General features: G+C 44.9%; 1 protein-coding gene across 1 annotated transcript in view; it reads left to right on the plus strand.

Moving 5' to 3' along the window:
• Fto (FTO alpha-ketoglutarate dependent dioxygenase) overlaps positions 1-18,927 on the plus strand; it is a 457,526-nt gene extending 438,599 nt beyond the window's left edge. The window contains exon 9 of the mRNA XM_017797386.2: positions 18,663-18,927. Within this exon, the coding sequence (XP_017652875.1) occupies positions 18,663-18,816 (154 nt within the window). The 3' untranslated portion in view covers positions 18,817-18,927. The remainder of the gene's footprint in view (positions 1-18,662) is intronic.
• Positions 18,928-19,501: the final 574 nt, after the last annotated feature.

Here is a 19,501-nt window from a genome sequence, read left to right on the forward strand (position 1 = left end):
TTTGTTTTTTTGACAGTTTTTCTTAACAGCCCGGGGGGGGGGTATTAAAAAACTTAGTTGTTTGGGTGTAGAAACTGCCTTTTTATTTTTCCCTTGTTGGGCCTTGGTTTTGTTGCAATGCAGATATTTGAAGACAGACTATCCAAAAACTCTCTTTTCCTGTTCTCCAAGCAGCCAATCTTCATTAAAACAGCAAAGAATGTTGTAGATAAATTTTCCTTTGCAATACAAAGGAATTGTTTTACCTCGTCGACTTGTATAGAGCAAGCCAGGAACTTAGTGCTTGCTGGGTTCCTAGAATTATGTGTGAAGTATGAGGATGGAAGGCAGGTGCAACCTGGAGCTACTGCCGCACACCCCCAGTTGAGGTTACCACCGCGGGCATCTTCATTCTTTTCAGCTATACAAGTAATGCTCACATGCATTCCCTTTATAAAACCTTAAGCTTTCTTGTTAAGGACAGAGTCTTTGTAGACCAGTGCTCCCCATCTCAGGCCTCCCAGATCTTACTCTGTGCATCTCCAGACATACATGTGCCCATAGGCAAATATATTTGTATTTGTTTTATGTACATGGTTATTATGCTAATCAAATTAATATCCAAATTGCACAATTAGACATCTTTCCATGGAGAGCATGTAAGACTCCCCTCCTGTTTAACTATTGCTGGGAAGTCTGTGCTGTGGGTGTCTATAGTTCAGTACCATTCCCTCCTCAGTGGATACTTATTTCTGAGCTGTTTCTGCAGAACTTCAGTATGTGTTTGGAGCTGAGATGGTTCAGTGTGGTTGTCTTACTGGCCTGTGTTTACTGACCTGAAGATGTGTACAGTGCTGAAGGCTGAACTCAGAGCTTTGCATATAATAGGCAAGTGCTCTATTCCTGTCATTATAAGATATTTAGTATCCATTGTCTACAAATCAATAGACATTCCAAAAATGGCAATGAATTAAATATATTCAATACAAGAAAGAGAAGTCTGTGCTGTGAGAGGTGCCCTCACAAAGGAGCCAATGTTACTTCGAGTTTTTATGTGGATTCGATTGTGCAGGTTGGACTGTGTCTGCTGAGCTGCAGCTGCCCACTAGGAATGCCAAATGGCAGAGCACACTCTCCCACATACTGCTGAGTTCTCCTTGGCTTTGTCTGTCAGCACCCACATTTTATAGAGGTTACAGTGAGTGTGGGCCTACCAGAATATGCATACATGGCCCAAATAACCTCACCTCAGCCTCTTGCCAAAACTTCAGAGCAGTGACTCAGAGTTGTTAGGGGTCTTCGACAACATCCCTTTCGACTGGAATTGGATATGTGTTGGGATGTCCTTCACTATCTCTGGCTTAGTGGAAGAGATGAAGCACATGTAGAGCCCGATCCTGGAGCCTGCAGAAGTGGAGAATAGAAACGCCAACCCAAGTGAGTTTAATGCAGAGATTTTAGAACGTTTTTAAAAATGGTGCACCCTGATTACTTTTAGCAGGTTGGGTTAATAGTGCTGTTGGGAAGAGGTTCTGCCTTCGTGAAGGCCAGTGACTGTCTTGAGAATGGTGCATTATGGAAATGGGAGTTCAGAGCATGTGAGGTACTGGGCATCTTGTATTCCCTGCATTCCAGCTTGACTCAGTACCTCCTGCCAGGTGCTGAGCACTCTGATCTGTACCTTTTAAGAGGTAAAATTGATCTCTACTATCTAGAAACAGTGGAAACTTGAGGGTGCGTAGTACATACCTGTCATTACAGCACGAGAGGGAGGGGGATAGGAAGGTCTCAAGTTCAAGGACAGCCTGGACTATATAGCAAGGCCCTGTATTAAAAAGACCAAAAAATATATAAATAAATTGGACTTCATCAAAAAATTATAAACTACCGTACATCAAAGAACCATGTCAAGAAAGCAAGAAGACAGCTGTGATCATCTTGATTGTCAGTTTGATTGAACCGGAGTCAACCGAGACACCACCTCTGGGCAGGTCTGGGAGAGCATTTCAAGTCAAGTGAGGGGAGAAGACTGCTAGCCGACCTTCCATATGATCTAGACATAAAGAGAGAGAGACCCAAGGAAAAGCAGGGCTGGCTGCCTCCTTTTCCTCTCACCTCAGGTGTGCCTTTCACCCTGTTACTGCTGCTGTCATCCTCCTAAGACACCAGACGCCAGCTCCTCCATCTTCCAACTTCTAGGCTTTCTGTGCCAGATCGGGCCTCTGAGGCCTCCAGCTCCGTGAGATGAGCAGCTTCTGGGTTCTCAGCCTCTCCAGCATGTAGACATTGTTAGAATGTCCTTCCCTGTGAGGTGGTGCAGTAACACTGCGGGGTGGTGATTTGGAGAATGGGCTTGGGCCATAGCCTCATCAGCACAAGCTCTCTAGCTTGGGCACATTACATACCCACTCAGTGTTCCCATCCATAAGGTGGAGCTGTAAGCATCCCAGCCTCAGTGGGGCACAGTGACCTGGCACAGAGTAGATGCTCAGAAGATGCTGGCAATTGATGACCCCAATTGAAAAAGGAAAAGCGAGCCAGCCCACTGGAAACTCAGTATCCCAAGAGCTGGATCCTAGCCGCTGACTGTCACAAACCAGTCTGTTAATATCACTTTTAAGCTGAGGGAATAGCAGGTAAGTTTCACTCCTAAGGACAGAGGTTCCATTCGATTTGAGGTTGGAAAGAACAAGCATTGCTGTCAGAAATTACCTTGCTGAAAAAACGAGCATCCCCTTCTTTCGGGAGAGAGCTTCGGATTCTTTCCAGTGGAGCTGTTCCTTCGTCCTCACTCTCCCCACAATGGAGAAATAATTCACAGGCCCACTGCTCAGAGACCTTTCTCCTGGAAATGAACTTTATAAATCATTTTAAAAGAGTTAGTGGCCATAACTCCCAGGCGCTTACAGGAGACCAACTGGAAAAAGGATGTTAACTTGGAACCAATTAAATCCCCTGCAGAATGTACCTGCTGCCTTCTTGAACGAATCTCTCCCAGAAGGCCAGTCATGTGGTCAGCCCTGACCTTAACCACCTGAAAGTTTACCTCCTCTTCCCACCCTAGGTGATGCAGAGCTCACATGCCATCCTGTCTCCCCAGGGAGCAGCACAGGCTACCTGAGAGGTGACTTACAATACGATCTCCAGACAAGTCATTGCAGTTTAAAATGCCTTTCCTTTCTTCTTCACACAGTTGAAAGAAGCAAATTAATGGTAGATTCTGTGGCATTGTTTGAAGGCCAGCGCAAGAGCCATTTTGGAATGACAGCCATCCTGGCTCCTCTCTATCCATAGCACAAACAGACCACTGACTGGTGGCCTTGTACCTTACTGACAGGTACCTCTGAACACTAAGCATCTCTGATAGTCCAGATGGAAATAACAAGCTTTCACCCCTTGCAGTCAGACATGAGCTCAGCTATCATTGGAGCCCTGCAGAGGAGGCATAGTAGCCTTGGTGAGGCAGGCTGACCAGACTCCCAGGTGGTCTCACCTGCAGATTGTTCTTCCAAAAAGTATAAATTCCAACTTGGTAGTCTGCAGAGAAGCCCATCTCCCCAGCAGGCCGGACTCAGGGCAGGAGGTCACAGTAGCTAACCAGGCCTCACAGTTCTGGCCAGCTCACTATCCAGCCCTGACTGTCCCCAGCCACACAGCCCTGGCCGTCCCCAGCTGCCCCTCTCCTGCTCTGCTCAGGAGGAAGCAGAACTTTCCCACTAATCGGTCTGTTTTCAAGAGCTGGAAGGTGACTTGTAACAGGCCTCCTGTTCCCAGACTCTTCTCTAATGACATGCCGCACAAGCAGATGTCATCCTTTGATTCCTTATGACCTTCTGGATTTGGGCAAATGAGAACGTGCCTGGGCTCCACAGTGAGGGTCTCCGGGTGTCTGTGCAAAGAGCTTCTGTCATCCACCCCACCCCCTCATCACTACCAGACTTTGTGGCAAGGACATGGCCTCGCTCATCTGTCATATGGGAAAAGCCTTCTTCCCAGAGCCAGGGCCTGTGAGCTGAGGTGGCCATACTGGTCCACCCTTCAGGATGTACCAGACCTGACTCCAGGTCTCAGCCTGACAGATGAGACAATGCTGTGTAACTAGCCTCCTCAAGGTCACTCCACAGACAAACACTGGTGCTGGCAGAATGAGGTCACCCCCAGACAGTGAAAAAAACTAGACCCAAGCACTGAGGGTGAGCCCTGCCCACCCACTACCGCCCCATCAGCTGGGGGACATATAGCAAGAAGACATAAATAAAGCCTTGGATTCCCTGCCTCCAGCACAGGCTGGAGATGCTCATCCTAAGGTTCGGGGTCCCAGGACACCCTAAGGCCATCTCTCTGGCAGTTTCCTTCCTTGCCGAGGTTTCAGGGAACTTTGTTCACTTATAGTGTTCCCCAGAAGCATGTGAAACCTCTGCTGTGGTTCTTAGAATTCGGTGTGCTCTGTTGTAAAGCCTCCCTGCAAGCCAAGTCTCAGCACAGCTGGGCTCTGAAGCTGGTTCTCTCCCCCAGGTTGTCGGCATGTCAGGTTGTACTTCTTCCTCAGCCCAAATCTATAGCGCCGAGAAGAAAGGCAAGTGAATGTGTGTTCTGGAGGGCCACCTCAGGTAGTCTCAGAACACGGGAGTCTTTGGCAAAGGGGACAGTTCACAAAAGCATTGGGACAGTAAGGCTTAGAGCCTGCCTTCCTCTAAGCCCTGGAGCAGGAAGGCCATGAGTCTGCCACAGAGGCTTATGGAGGATGCTGCCTTGTTGCACTGATTCTGAGTGTAGGAACATGTAAGTTTCCTCTCATGAAACAGTCCAGTCCTGGAAGCTTGCTGCAAAGCATTGGGGCGAAGATCTTATCACTCTCTTGCAGATAACCCTTCACAAGTTCTTCCCTCTCTTGGAGAAATCTAGTCTTCGCAGTGGCTTCCAGACTCATTTCCTTCCAGTCGGCGCCCCTTCCTCCAGCTACACTGGCTTAACTCATTCTCACCTAAAGCACATTTCCCCAGGTGAACACCTGCCTGAGCTGCCATGCCAAGCCCTCCCCTGCCTTCCCATTCACCCTTTGCTTTTGCACCTGTCTAACTTGCCCCAGAGCATTTGTATCCAGCAAAAAATATATCTATTTATTGGATTACAGCCTATAGCAAAAAAAAAAAAAAAAAAAAGTACTAACTGCACATCTTGCCCCATTCTTTCCTTCTTCCTTAATTTTGCTGAGCCTCAATTTTGATGAGAAAGTATTGGGCAATGCAGCCACTTCCCAGCCCCCCTTCAAACCCAGGGACTAATTTCCTGTCAGCTGTGTAGACATGGGGATGGCCTTCTTAGAAAGAAGAGGAGGGGCGTATTTCACCCTCTTCCCTTTCTCCTGTTCCCTGCCTGGGATTCCAGTGTGGTGGTTGGAGTGGCTTAGAACACAGATGACCTCAAGAATGACGGCCAGCTGCTGATGGCAGAGCAGAGTGTGAAGGAACAGGCAGGTCCTGGAGAATCTACACGCTCTTCCCACAACCCCTCAGACTTCCTGAGTGAGAAACCAAGATGAGCATTCAACTTATTTAACCACTGTAGTTCCTAGACTCTCTCACTAGCAGTCAAATGCAGGTTCCACAAAACCGAGACCTTTGTTTAGTTCACTGCTTTATCTCCCCCCCATCCTGGCACTTAGTAAAGATTTGTTGAATGAATACTAAAAGCAATAGCAGAGCTCCTTCTTCCCTGATCCAGGATTTATCAGGACCATTTAGTAAGCATATGACTTGGCATCTATCTTGATCACCTCCCCAGTGAGGTAAATCCTTTGTGGATAAAAGCAATCTTAGTATCCAAATGTTAGCCGCAGAAACCCTCATTCTGTAACTAGGGATTTGAAAGGTAGGTTCTCTTTGGATTTAAGACTACTATTTAGGAATTGAGGGGGCATACTAAAAAGCAATATTTTTTAATTTGAACAGTTATAGATTTAGTCATTTTTAAAAATATTTTATTTATTATTTTTATTTTATGTGTATGCAGGTATTGCCTGCATGTAGGTAGATGCACCTGTGTTGTGCAATGCCCACGGAGGACAGAAGGGGCTGTTGGTTCCCTGGAACTGGAGTTACGGCCAGTTGTTACCTGCCATTTGGGTGCTGGGATTCAAACCCGGGTCTTCTGCAAGAACAACCAGTGTTTTTAACCACTGAGCCATCTCTCCAGCCCCAGGTTTAGTCATTTTTAAAAATATTTTATTTATTATTTTTATTTTATGTGTATGCAGGTATTGCCTGCATGTAGGTAGATGCACCTGTGTTGTGCAATGCCCACGGAGGACAGAAGGGTCTGTTGGTTCCCTGGAACTGGAGTTACGGCCAGTTGTTACCTGCCATTTGGGTGCTGGGATTCAAACCCGGGTCTTCTGCAAGAACAACCAGTGTTTTTAACCACTGAGCCATCTCTCCAGCCCCAGGTTTAGTCATTTTTAAAAAAGAAGGGGGAGCCGATGTGATGGCTCAGCAGGTAAAGGTGCCCAGCCGCCTGAGTTCAGTCATGCTACACTTTGGGCTGCTCCATAAACAGCTGCACTCAGAATCGCCAAGGCCCCAGGAAAATGGAGTAATTATCTCCAATGTACAAAAAAAAAAGAAAGAAAGAAAAAAAAAGGCAGCTTAAAGAACACACACTCTGGCTAGTGGAATAGTAGAGGCAGTGAACAGTGTTGCCTCCAAGGGACTTGGAACCTGCCTGCAGATATAATCAGAGGGACAGCGGCTGGTGGCACTTCCGGTTCTATCAAGAGAGGAGATGCTGTAACTAGGGCTAGAGAAGTGCTGGACCAAAAAATGACCTAAGCCCTAGTCCCAGCCATAGGACACACCGGCCATGGGACCTGTAGTGATGCCCCCAAGTTGTGTGTCTCCAGAACTGAGATAACTCCTGTCTTTCCTACCCCAGTAGTGAGGAACACATGAGATTGTATGGATCTTTGCTCAGAGATGGGAAGGATCTTAGGGTTTGTCTCACCCAACCCTCATCATACAGATCTGAGTCAGGACAGCCAGAAAGTCAGAGTATTGTCCAAGGTCACAGGGTAAAGTAGTAGCAAAACAAGGTCTAGGAAAAAGGAGCAGTGATACTAATACTCTGAGTGGTTTGGACCCTCTAAAGGCAGATGAATAAGCCAATGTGAGTGGAGCCAAGTGCAGAAAGGGACAAGTGAGGGAGAGAAGATCAGCGAGGTGACAACTAGTAGATTGCAAAGTGTCTTCTGGACCATAAGAAGAATTTTGGCCTTGTTGCCCAGGCTAGCCTGGAACTCCTGCCCTCTCCTCCTATCCCCTCTTCCCAAGTGCCGGGATTACAGGTGTGCACCACCATGCCCAGCAGAATTTTGAATTTGACTCACCTCTTAAATCTGTGTAAGATGTAATTCCCATAAAAAGACTGGCAGCCCCTTAACAAACAGGCAGTTTTCTTCTGCCTTTCCCCCAGTCTTCTCTCAAGCCTGAACTTAAGACTGTCCCACAGTACTTGGGTATTGGATGCTGCAGAGCTCTCTGCTGCAAATGCTCTTGACCTTTTAGGGGATGTTCTTGGGCCTTGAGTTACAAATAAGATTAAAATAAACTTCGGGGGTGTTTCTCAGCATCCAGACACCAATTGAGTGGGTTATAGGGAAGTATTTCTAAAACGAGTAGTGCTGTGGAGACAGACTGATAGGTGAGCAGATGGGGGAACCATCAACTCAGATTTACTTTACAGCTTACAACTCCAGTGAGCGTCGCACAGTCAGAACAGCTGGCCTTCGATCCTGTAAGTCATTGTCCTTTGGTCGGCTTATCTCTCAGGAGCATGAGTGGATTACGTGCCAGTGGCTGTCTGTCTGTCCATCTTTGACTTTGTAGGCTTTGTAAAAAACAGACCCTTTGTGTAAATCAGATTTTGCTGTGACATCTGCTTCTTCCACAGGTTATGGAATTTCTGGGTTCTAGAAATCAATGGCATTAGCTTTTTAGCTTCTATTTTCATAACTATATTTTTTACCCATATGACAGCCATTATCTGATTCTGGATAAATGGAATTTTTCTTTTCCAAAGAGTGAAAAAGCAAAATCTTAAGATTTATAGGAAGAAATGTTTTTTTGGAAATGTTATAGTGCATCTAAAAACCACACCGCCTTGAATTTCTAGTCTTAGGTTATTCTGGAATCCTTCTGAAGTCTGAGACTGCCCCACGCAAACGTGACTTAGGTTTCAAGCAACAAGGAAGTCATGAAATCGGGAAGGGCGTCTTCTGTCCGCCATGGTCCTCTGTGGGGCTGTGCTGACAGACGACAGTGGAGAGACCGTATTTTATGGCTGAAAGCAGGGCTTGATAGCACCCGGTGCGGATTTTGTTCCAGTAATTGCATCCAATTGGACCTTTAGCCACAGTGCAGGCACGGCATTAATACCACTCATTAAGTCATACACCGTGTGCTTTCCCTCCCAATGGCTGAGTCACTGGCAGAATATATTTTCTTCCAAAGTGTTTGTTTTCATTGTTGCCCTTTAAAAATAATGAGTTCATTCTATTCCCTTGCAAGAAAGCTACTCTAGATCACTTTGAAATTGTATATCCTTTGTTGAGCACATTTCTGCAGTGGTTCCATAGCTTTGTGTGCTGGGGAACCCTAGCCGGCCTCTCTTAAAGCTTCCAACCAAGCTGCCTCAGACTTGATACATAGAACCGCAAACCGGTTTGACCTTTATATTGTTACCCTTGGGCAGGTAGAAGTCATGCAAGTTTCAGGTAACCCTATCATGTGACCAGAGGTCAAGGATCAGCAACTCCTAAATGTTCAGCTGTCAAGGTGGCCCATTCATCACCGTCATTATGTAACTGACAGGCCGACAAATGAACCTGGGGATAAAATTATTCTCAACCTTCTGCCTCCTGGATTTATACCCCAGAGGTGGGCCAAACAGTCTCACATATTAAGTGGTTCCAAGGGTCTGCCAGGGTCCCTGAAGTAGGGGAAGGACCTGAGGAGACCTATTGGATGTTCTGAACCCTGGAAGGCCGCCAGTTGCCTGCTATCAGGGCCAAGTTGCATATCTACAAAAGCCACTCTATCTTTGATTGTCTCTGCAACAGAGATAAATCTAATGTTAGTTCTGTGTGAGCACAAAAACACCCCATGTCCCCCAGCTATACTCCTGCCTTAGCATCTTTGTGTCCATTGAGCAGGTTTACATGGCTCATTGTCTGTCCTGAGTGACTTCCTCCTTAGAGTCACTTAAGAAGGGAGCTGGATAGATGGCTCAGCTGTTAAGAACACTGGCTGCTCTTACAGAGGATCGAGATTCAATTCCCTGTACTCACATGGTGGCTAACAACCACTGTCTGTAACTCCTGTTCCAGGAGAATCCAACACCCTCTTCTGACTTCCTTGGGCACTGCATGAAATGGGTACACTTACACACATTTAGGCAATATACACCTACAAATAAAATAATAAATAAATTTTTTTAATTAAAATTCTAAGAAGCTGCCCCTAAAGAGTCTGGGACCTAGGTGCCCTTGCTACAAAAAGCTTGAGATTTGGGGTTGGACAATTCTGTCTTTGAATCTGGACTCTTGTCTCTTTTTTGACTATGAAATCTTATATGGATTAGTTAATCTTCTAAACCTCAGTTTCTACCTTGAACACAGACATTTAAAAAGAAAATGTGGGGCTGGAGAGATGAGCCAACTGTTAAGAGCATTGGCTGTTCTTGAAGACCTGGGTTCAAATTCCCACACCCACATGGTGGCTAACAACCATCTATATTTCCAGTTCCAGGGGATCCAGTGCCCTCTTCTGTCCTCCAAGGACACTGCACCACATGGGTGTACTTACATACATGCATGCATAACACTCTTACACATAAAATAAAATTTTTTTAAAAAAGAGCTGCAAAGCGTCTGACACGTAGTGTACAGCGCCAACTTTCAGTAGCAGTTTTGCTGCTCCTTTGATCTAAAAGGAGATATCACTGGAGTAGCAGTGGCGAGAGCTAGAATAACTTTATACTTCCCTTAGGGTGACAAAACCCCCAATAGACCTCTAAGGGTATCTTTCAGAGGGGCAGAAGTAAGAGGATGCTGTGAGGACCACACATTATCACCTAGGCCAGGGAGGAGCTCTGGCCTAGGCAGCATGCACTGACAGTACAGGGAAGGCACTGCACTTCTCTCCTAAAGAAAGAATGGAAATGCTTTTAGGCCACACTATGACCAAAAGGTGTCCCTGGCTTTTATAGCAGCAGGAAGCCCGTGTGTCCTCTGCCTCTTTGCTTCCTGATCTGGCAGTGCTGTCTGAGCACCTTTATCTTCATAGGGGCCTTTGTTCCATAGAACCTTTGTTAGAGGCCAGAGAACTCTCAGCAGTGATTCATGGTGAGAAGAGGCTCTAGTTCCATAAGGTAGGAAGACTGGAAACCTTTATCAAAGGAAGTCTCTTCTTAGAATCTGAAGTTGGAAATCTAACTGTTCTTTCTCAGTAAAAAACAAACAAAAACTTGATACTCATTATGTTAGTCAACCTTTTCTCTCTGATGAACAACTTAAAGCAAGAAAGATTTATTTTGGTTCATGGTTTCAGAAGTTTCTGCCCATGGTTGACCAGCTCCATTGCATCAGGCCTGAAGTGGAGCATCATGGCAGCAGGAATGTGATGTAACAGAGACTATTCACCTTGTGGAGGACAGGAGAGAGAAGGCCAGGAAGAAGAGGCCAGGGACAAGACATACTCTTCAGAGGCACATGCCTAGTGATGCAATGTTCTACTCAGTTGTGAATCCATCAATGGATTAATCCATTGACTAGGTCAGCACCCTCAAGATCCAGTCACTTACTACCCCAACACCATATCTCTGAACATGGCTTTGGGAACCAAGTCTTTAGCACACAAGTCTTTAGGGAACATTTCATGTCCAAACCATGTTATTGGTAGTTATTAGATGACATGGGATTTTTAATATTATTTTCAGACATGCCGAAGGAAAGAATCAGGAGCTTTACACCCATTGTTTATACAGGAAATGCCTTTTGTGTGCCAAGCAAGCATAGAGGACACAACCCAGTTTCCTCGCCCAGTCAGAAGAGCAATACAGTCAGCACTCTGTCTACACACAGACCGTGTAACCAAGGTCCGGGCAGCAGGCCAGCCATGCTCAAAGGCCTCACAGTCTCTTGGTCCGTGCCTGTTTGGCACTGGTAGCATCATCTTGGTATTCAGAAGTTCTTTTGGTATATTTGGTATTCAGAGCCATTTTCAAGTATCTTTATAGCCCATCATTTATTAGACTCCCCCTTTCTTTCCGCAGTGTAAAGTTCAAAAGTAGTTCTGTATACAACTAGGAATTAAGCCCAGGTGTTCAGGTAGCTATGCTTCAAATGTAGTACCTGTCAAAAAGGAATGTTGACCTGGAAGAAAGAAAGTTGACCTGTGGGCAAGAGCTGGGCTTTTCTCTCCTTCTGATGTGTGTTGACTTTTCTGATCTGGAGACATGAATGTCGCACAGAGGCAAGAGCTTAAAAGTGTCTCAATGGGAGGGTGACTGTGCTGTGTTGAAATTCACTTAGGAACTTTCTTCTCTTAGTGCTTCTGCACTGGATAAACTAAGTGAGAAAAACTTAGCAAGCTTGTTTATAAAACCACCTTTGCCAGAGTAGATTGTACTAGTTACTTTTCTATTGTGATAGAACACCATGATCAAAGCAACTTACAGAAGGAAGAGTTTATTTGGTTAACAGTTCCAGAGGGAAGAGAGTCTGTCATGGCAGGGCAGGCAGGGCAGGAGGCAGCTGGAGCAGAGCTGAGCACTCATGCCTTCACAAAGGCACAGGAATCAGAGAGGGACAAACTAGAAATGGAACGTGGCTGTAAACTCTCAAAGCCCACCCCCAGTGATGTGCTTCCCCCAGGAAGGCCACACCTGCTGAACCTCCACACTCAGTGCCACCAACTGACCAAGTGTTCGAATACTTGAGCCTGTGGGGGACAATTCATTCAAACCACCACATAGATTATCATGGTGGCTGGTAAACAGGGTGACTCTTTATTTGGAGAGTTTTCCATAGTTCTACAACAGCAGTAACAAAAATCCACAGAGTATTTAGAGTGTCAAGTCAAAGTGTGTGCATGTATGTATGTATGTATGTATGTATGCATGCATGCATGTATGTATGTATCTATCTATCTATCATCTATTTTTGAGACAGGGTCTCACAAGCCCAAGCTGGCCTTGTACTCTGGATCTTCCTGTCTTGTCTCATGCATGTGGTGATCATAGGCATGCACCGCCATACCGGCCTAAAGCTAAGATTATTATATCCCGGCCTGCACATACTCACCATTAACTGAAATAAATTTTTGGAACAAAGTATGGTGAGACTGAGAAACAGTACAGTAGAGTGGCTTCTCTCTTGAGGTTAGAGTTTGTTTTACTGGTTTTACTTATCTGTGTGTGTGTGTGCATGTGTGTGTGATATGTATGTAGGCACACGTGTCAGGGCATACACTGAGGTCAGGACAACTTTCAGGAGTCAGTTCTGTTCTTCTGCTGTGGGATCTGGGGCTGAAACTCAGGTTATCAAGTTTGTGTGGCAAGCTCTTTTATCCCCCGAGCCATCTTGCCAGCCCAAGGTTAGATTTTAAGTGGCAGTTTAAGGTAGGCAGCATGGATGAATCCCTTCCATTGAGGACTGATCAGCTTGCTGTATGGAGAACACTCATCTTAAACACTTTCTTTGCTCCATGGGGCAGATGCTGTAGCTCATGACCCAAGAAGACTGAGTAGAACAGAGACATGTGGTCTCCAACTCCCTTGAAAGCCTCAGGTCTTTGAGGGAACCATGGCCCTTTCCATCATTATTTCCTGCTCTTTTTCATGGTGCTCCAGGCACCGGGGTTGGAGGGTTAGTGTGGCTCTCTATCACCAGTGTTCCTCCCTGAGTTCTCTTAAATCTTGAAACTGGTAGCTATTGTTTGAGGGAGTATATTTGGATATGGCCGAGACTCTAATAAAAGAGATCCTGTACCAACTTTAGCCAGAGTGACTGTGACCTCCTTGGTGTGGGGGAAAATTCCAGGGAAAAATTCTGACTTGAAGAGTACACTTCTTCAGTCATTGGAGATTTTCTGATGACGTTCTTAGTTTAAATTATTCTTGCTTTTAGAAGCACCAGTTATTTCCTTTTCATTTTCAAGTGCTGAAAGCCTTCCCAGCTAGCTTTGCATGATTAACTGTGCTTTAAATCTAGCATGTGTGTCCTATAGGAGAGAGGGTGTTGAGGCATACTTATACATTTCTGTACACTTTACTTATCCAAAGGGTCTCATTCATGCCTTGATCTCATCTCCATGTAACATGGCAAAGCAGAAGAGCATGAACTTCCTGCAACTGGGAAACCTGAGCCCTTGAGATAGTTTCCTCAAGGTCACCCAGAGAATACCATGAGAGATGGATTATGTGCCCAAAAGACAGACATCTTTTTTTTCTGTAGATAATGCTTATAAGAACTTCAAAGTCATTAGAGTGAAAATAAAGAAAAATAAGATTTATCAGTCATTTGCCATAACAATAATCCTTCCAGAAATAAGAAAAGCATTGCTCCTCCCCCCCACCCCCAAATGGTTTGGAAACCCCTGAATATCTCAGTTGGGCAAGAATAGCTAAGTAGTCAGTGGACAGGATCCATTTTGGTCCACATGGAAATTCATGAAAAAAGAGTGTAATAGAAAAAGCACCCAGCTTTTGTGCAGGTGTCTGGACCCACCCGCTTCCTTCCTGCTTTGGGTCGGCCTTGCCTAAGAAAGGCCTCATGCAATTGGGAACCAAGATGCCAGTCCCCTGCCGTCCCCTGGCTTCCCAAGAGAGGAAAATAAAACAGTACCAAGTGTTGGTCATTTAAGCAACAAACAAGATGTGGTTGTTCTTTTCCTCGGGACTCATGTTCCTCTTTCCCAGTAAAGAACTCATTTAGTGCTTCTTTTTTCTTCTCTCTTCTTTGCATGTGCTTGGTAATATTTCTCTATGAAGTTTGTGTGTGTTTAGCTTGTCTATCATGATGAGTCTATTAGCAGAAACCATCTCTCCTGAAATCTTTATCATTGCCTCAAGAATAATGGAAATGTTACCTGTCCTCCTTTATTTGTTGCAAAATTTAGCGACAAGGAAGAAGACCATATGTGTTTTCTTAAAATCAATGGCCAGCACATTACTGTAAAACCTATTGATTAAAAACACAAAGTATAATGTTAGTCATTTAGTCTGTGAAGTGATGCAATAAGGGAAAAAATTTATCCCTTGACTTTTGCATTAACCTTTATTGACTGCTTGCATACCCATAATTAACACACACTTTAGCTAAAGTGGTTAATTTTAACATGGCGGCCAGCGCTCACTAATGTAGCTGCCATCTTGATCACCTAGAAGTAAGTGAAGCCCTGGGGGAAATCATCGAGGCCCCATATGAGTTACACCTCAGGGTGGGACCCACAGGACCTCTGGACCATCTGCTGACAGACCAGCCAGTGGGACACCTTTTCATTGCTTCTTGTTCTCTTGCTGGGTCAGTCAGGGAGAACCATTCCTGAGCAGCAAAGAGCTTTGAAGGCAACTTATTGAGTTCTTTGAATTGCAGCCAGGTGAATTGGGGAAGCAAAGGGATGATGTATGGATGAAATGCTCCCTTGAAGTGCTTCAAGAAAGGGGCAGTAGACTCAAATTTACTTACTAACCCTAGAAACCAAAGGGGAAGAAAGAGTAGAGAGGACAACTGAGACAGTTTTTTGCCTACACTACATGGTATCAGCAGCAACACATGGGATCAGGTGGGACACGTGGCAGGACCATGGTAATGAATGTTGTGAAAGGTAGGAAGGGTGGACTAGTGTCATCAACTAGGATTCCTTGGGTTGCAGGTACAGAAAACCCTTAGACAATAAAGGCTTGAGAAAGTGAAGTCTGCAAAGAATTAGCTCAGGTGAGCCTTGTCCAGCTGACAGTATTGTTTAGCACCCTGCCCCTGATGGCACAAAATGACTGTGGAAGGTTGAGGTTTCATAGACCAAGAAGAAGAAAGTCTCTTCTCTCAGCTCCCATACCAGACTTCAGGTGGAGTCTTGATTTTGCTCTGGATTGAGTCATGTGTTCCCCAGCCATTCCCGGTGGCTGGGATCATGGGCTGTGCTAAGTCTGAGTGCTAGAGCCTGTCACTGTGAAGTCACAGCAGCTTGACTGGGTAGGCCTCTGTGTCCTGGGCTGCCTACTGTGATGGCATTCTGCTGTGGGCTTAGTTTGATTCAAGGCAGAAAGGTGTGCCAGGGCCTCCAGAACTTCTGCTAGAAAGAGCCAGACTAGAGGCACCAATCTAGGTGCTGTGGAAGAAAGAGACAGCCACAGCAGGACAGGCAGGACTCTGGTGGCATCTCTCACCTGTCACTGGCATGCATGGTAGAAGTAATGATGGTCGTGATATCTAATAGTTACTGAGCGAGCTGTGTGCTGGGCAGGGTTCCAAACACCATCTGTATTCACTCATTTCATCTTCCCAACAAACCCTAAGTAAAATATTATTATTGCTACAATACCTACCTTCCCCAGCCTGACTCCCACAGCATGCTTGAAATTATGGAAAATAATAATAATAATAATAATAATAATAATAAATTTGTCCTATACACACATATGTAGGATATAATTTAATTTATAAGATAGGAACAGTAAGGGATGAACAGCAGTACTTAATAAAACAGAACAATTTTAGCAATACATTCTAATAAAAGTTAGATGAGTGAGCTCATCTTGTGTTGCACTTTTGGTTTCTGTAATGATGTGAGGTGGTAGTGCCTAATGAGGAGGTGACTGAGGTGGATGACAGTGGCATAGGACTTGTGATGCAGTCCAAGGCCACTGTTTACCTTCAGAGGGTATGTCAGGAGGCTGCTCTGCTCCCAGTGATTCTAGATCATAATGTGGTAGCTCATAAAACGTGCTTATGTAATTATAAGGGACAGGTGACTCACATCCTGGGTGGGGCACGAGATTCCTTCACACTGCTCAGAATGGTGCACAATTTAAAACTTACAAGTTATTTCTGGAATTTTCCATTTAATATTTTCAGACCATGGTTGACCATGGGTAACCAAAAATGAAGCCCTAGATAGCGGGAACTACTGGACCATTGTCATTATCTTTATGGCTGTCATCCCCAAGAGACAGGCAGGAGCCCAGAGAACACACCCTGACCCGTGATGCTGCCATCTCCCTACTGCCCCTCCTCCTTAGGACACTGAGACTCAGCAGACAGAAGAGCGATTTGAACAAGAGAAATAATGGCTGAAAGGGTGCAAGCCTTTGGGTCATTTACTACCCTACCCCTCTTGGTCCCCTTCCAGTCTGGCATAGCACTGAAGCAGACAGTGTCGCTGGAGTCGGGGGCAGGTGTCCTTTCTCACAGGTAAAATTACTTCAGACTACTTCTCACTAGCATTTGGAAATTAGCACACAGTACTGGCCATTGGGGGATCTTATAGGAATCTTAAATAGCTGAATTAAGCCCTGAAGAAACTCAATAAATGATCTTGTCCCAACCCATACAGAGTCAGTGAATGTGTATATATAGCTATAAGCTTACCAGGTTTGTGTAACATGGGGTGGGGCCTCAGCCATCCTTGATGAAAAGACATGTCAGAAAACTGGGAACAGCTTGCCCGGAATCACAGCCAATGGCCTTGGAAGCATGTACAATCCGGCATGCACACAGCTCTGGGTTTTAATATTTTTAGTACTTTCTCCAAGTGAGGAGGCAAAACCCATTTGACAGCTGAAAAAGCATCTCTATTGACTTTTTACAAACCTTATGATATTCTAGGTGGATCGACACTTATCACGGCCCTTTAATCTGCCAAGCAGGATAATGTGTGCACGGATAATTTATCCACTGTGAGATTGAAATGCTCAATTTGGAATAACTTTCCCTACCCAGCAAATTGAGCATTACTCTGCGATTCTGAGGCAGAGAGAAAGCACAATTTAAAAAGCTTTGCCGAGTTCCTTTGTAATTAGTCGCAGCTTTCCTTGAATATTAATTTCCCCCTCGTCCCTTTCAAGTGATTTAGAGACTGTCACAGGAACTGCTGAGATGCACCCTAAGAAGGGTGACGGCAAGCAGCATGGTCTCCAGCACCTATTAAGAAGTAGTGTGCAGAGTGTGCCCTCTGTCCCTCCGTGCAGAGTGTGCTTATCAGTGCAAACAGTTTAATATTTATGCTAAGAGGATTGTCAGGAGCAGCTTCTGTTGCTTTAGTTCTTGTTTTAAATAAATAATGAGAACATTTAAACACATTACTCTTCTTGGGGCCCTGAGGTCAGCTAATCTTATTATTTATGAAGTGATGTGCTACATAATAGTACTTAGTGCATGTTAACAGACGCTATTATCAGAGTCTGATGCAGAGAGCAGAAGATATATTGGAATGTTACGTGTAATGTACGATGGATTGAGTGCATGGGATGCCGGTATAGCAATTAACCACATGTGAAAATAGGTGTAAAGTTGAAGTATGCTTTCCCCTGGGAATCCCCTCACATTAATAATCCCCCAGAGAAGAAAGTGTCTTTCCTGAGGCTCCCACACCATCAGACAGTCAGGAATGTGAGTGGCCACTCTAACTGGCAGAGGTAGGACACCTACACAGCTCTTGAAAACAGGCAGTCTTTAGTTTGGGTGGATGTGTTCTGCCCACCAGAAATGAAGAAACCAAGACATGGCTCATTATTTATTACAATTTGTTTCCTTTTCTCTGACTCTCATTTTTCAGGTAACCAGAGCTCAAGCCACAGAGCTTCCCCAGCCCAGTTTTAAATGAGCTTAGCTCTCTGAGAGGGTGGTGACTGCCAGGATGTGCTGATGTTGCCCCAACTTTTTTCCTACTAGACTATAATTTCACTGCATATGATAATTAATTTCTCTACTATTGATGAATAATCCATTTAATAAAAACCGTGATTTAAGTGTTTTCCTTGGGGACTAACTCTTGCTAGCCTCTTAATTTAATTTTGTGGAAGTTTCCCCACCTATTCATCAGTGGAAATGATTATTAACCTCTATTTGCATATATCCTTATAAACCTCTTTCTCCTTGGAGTGCCTTTTTTCTGAGCCCAGCAAGCTGGGACACTTGTAAATCTCCAGGATCTCCAAAGTCAATCCTGGTCTGTAATATTGTTTAATCTATTCTTGGACGTTTTAATGCAGTAAATTCAATTTAATCTTTCCCAGTAATCTAGTAATACATCGAAATCCCACAAACATTTAAATCTGATAATGGCTTAATCACACACTTTAAATAACTGTTGAGATAATGAAAAAATAATTCACCATTTTAAAGGCAGAGTAACTCAATTTCCTTGGTGATTGGCTTTTCCAAAGCCACTTGAGATAATACAGATCTGGGAATTGGAAGGACTTGAAGCCCTAGCACTCGAAGGAACAATTTTTCCTTCTTAGAAACATGTGCTTTCCACCTTGCAGATGCGTTCCTCTCACCATCACCTTGACCTTCACCACAGAGGCCTATTTCTGGAACATGTGCCAGTGTTGTTCTCTAGGTTTTCCATGAGCTTGGATATTTTAGTGAGCCCCAGTGGATTAACTGCGTGCACTTTTTCTCATAGGTGCCAGTCCCGAATTGCCCGGAATTTACCAGCGCAACAGAAACCAGATTGTCGGCCATACTGGGAGAAGGATGACCCTTCCATGCCTCTGCCCTTCGACCTCACAGACGTGGTTTCCGAGCTCAGAGGTCAGCTTCTGGAAGCAAAACCCTAGAGGGAGCACAAGTCTTAGGTGGAGAGGGAAAAGATGCCCTTGGCTTTCCTCCCCAAACCCTGGACAAGGGCAGTGTAGACTTCTCTCAGCCTGTAGGTGGTAGAACCTCCGTCCCAGTTCAAAACAGCTAGAGGATAAAGCCCACAGATGTTGAAATGTTGAAAAAATGTTTGTGTTATAGTCTGATTGTGGTATTAAACTAGAATTACACACACACACACACACACACACACACACATACACACACATACACATACACACATCCACACACACACACACACACATACACACACATACACATACACACATCCACACACACACACACACACGTTATTACCACTCATATTTTATCATGGGAGCCCCTTAGCCCCCTAGCTAGGGCAGCAACAGGAGTGAGCTACGCCTATGACAAGCCTCACCTACTTTCCCCTTGATCAGCCACCTCAGAGACTTCGGGCAGACTCTATCATTGAGGAAACAGAGTTTGAGACGCCCATCCTGCCTTCTCACTGTGCCTCCAGCAGTTAAGCCAGTTAGCACCTATTACCATGGGGGAAAGAAATGAAAAGCACACAGGAAGAGGGAGGAGCTAACAAAGGAAACAGCTGCATCTAATGACAGAGATCTGCCCTGTGGACACCGTTTCTTGGATTTAGTCTTTTTTCTAGACTTCCCCCATTCATAG

The sequence above is a fragment of the Nannospalax galili genome, unplaced genomic scaffold (genome assembly GCF_000622305.1).
Source record: "Nannospalax galili isolate Female #2095 unplaced genomic scaffold, S.galili_v1.0 scaffold274, whole genome shotgun sequence".
Taxonomy (NCBI): domain Eukaryota; kingdom Metazoa; phylum Chordata; class Mammalia; order Rodentia; family Spalacidae; genus Nannospalax; species Nannospalax galili.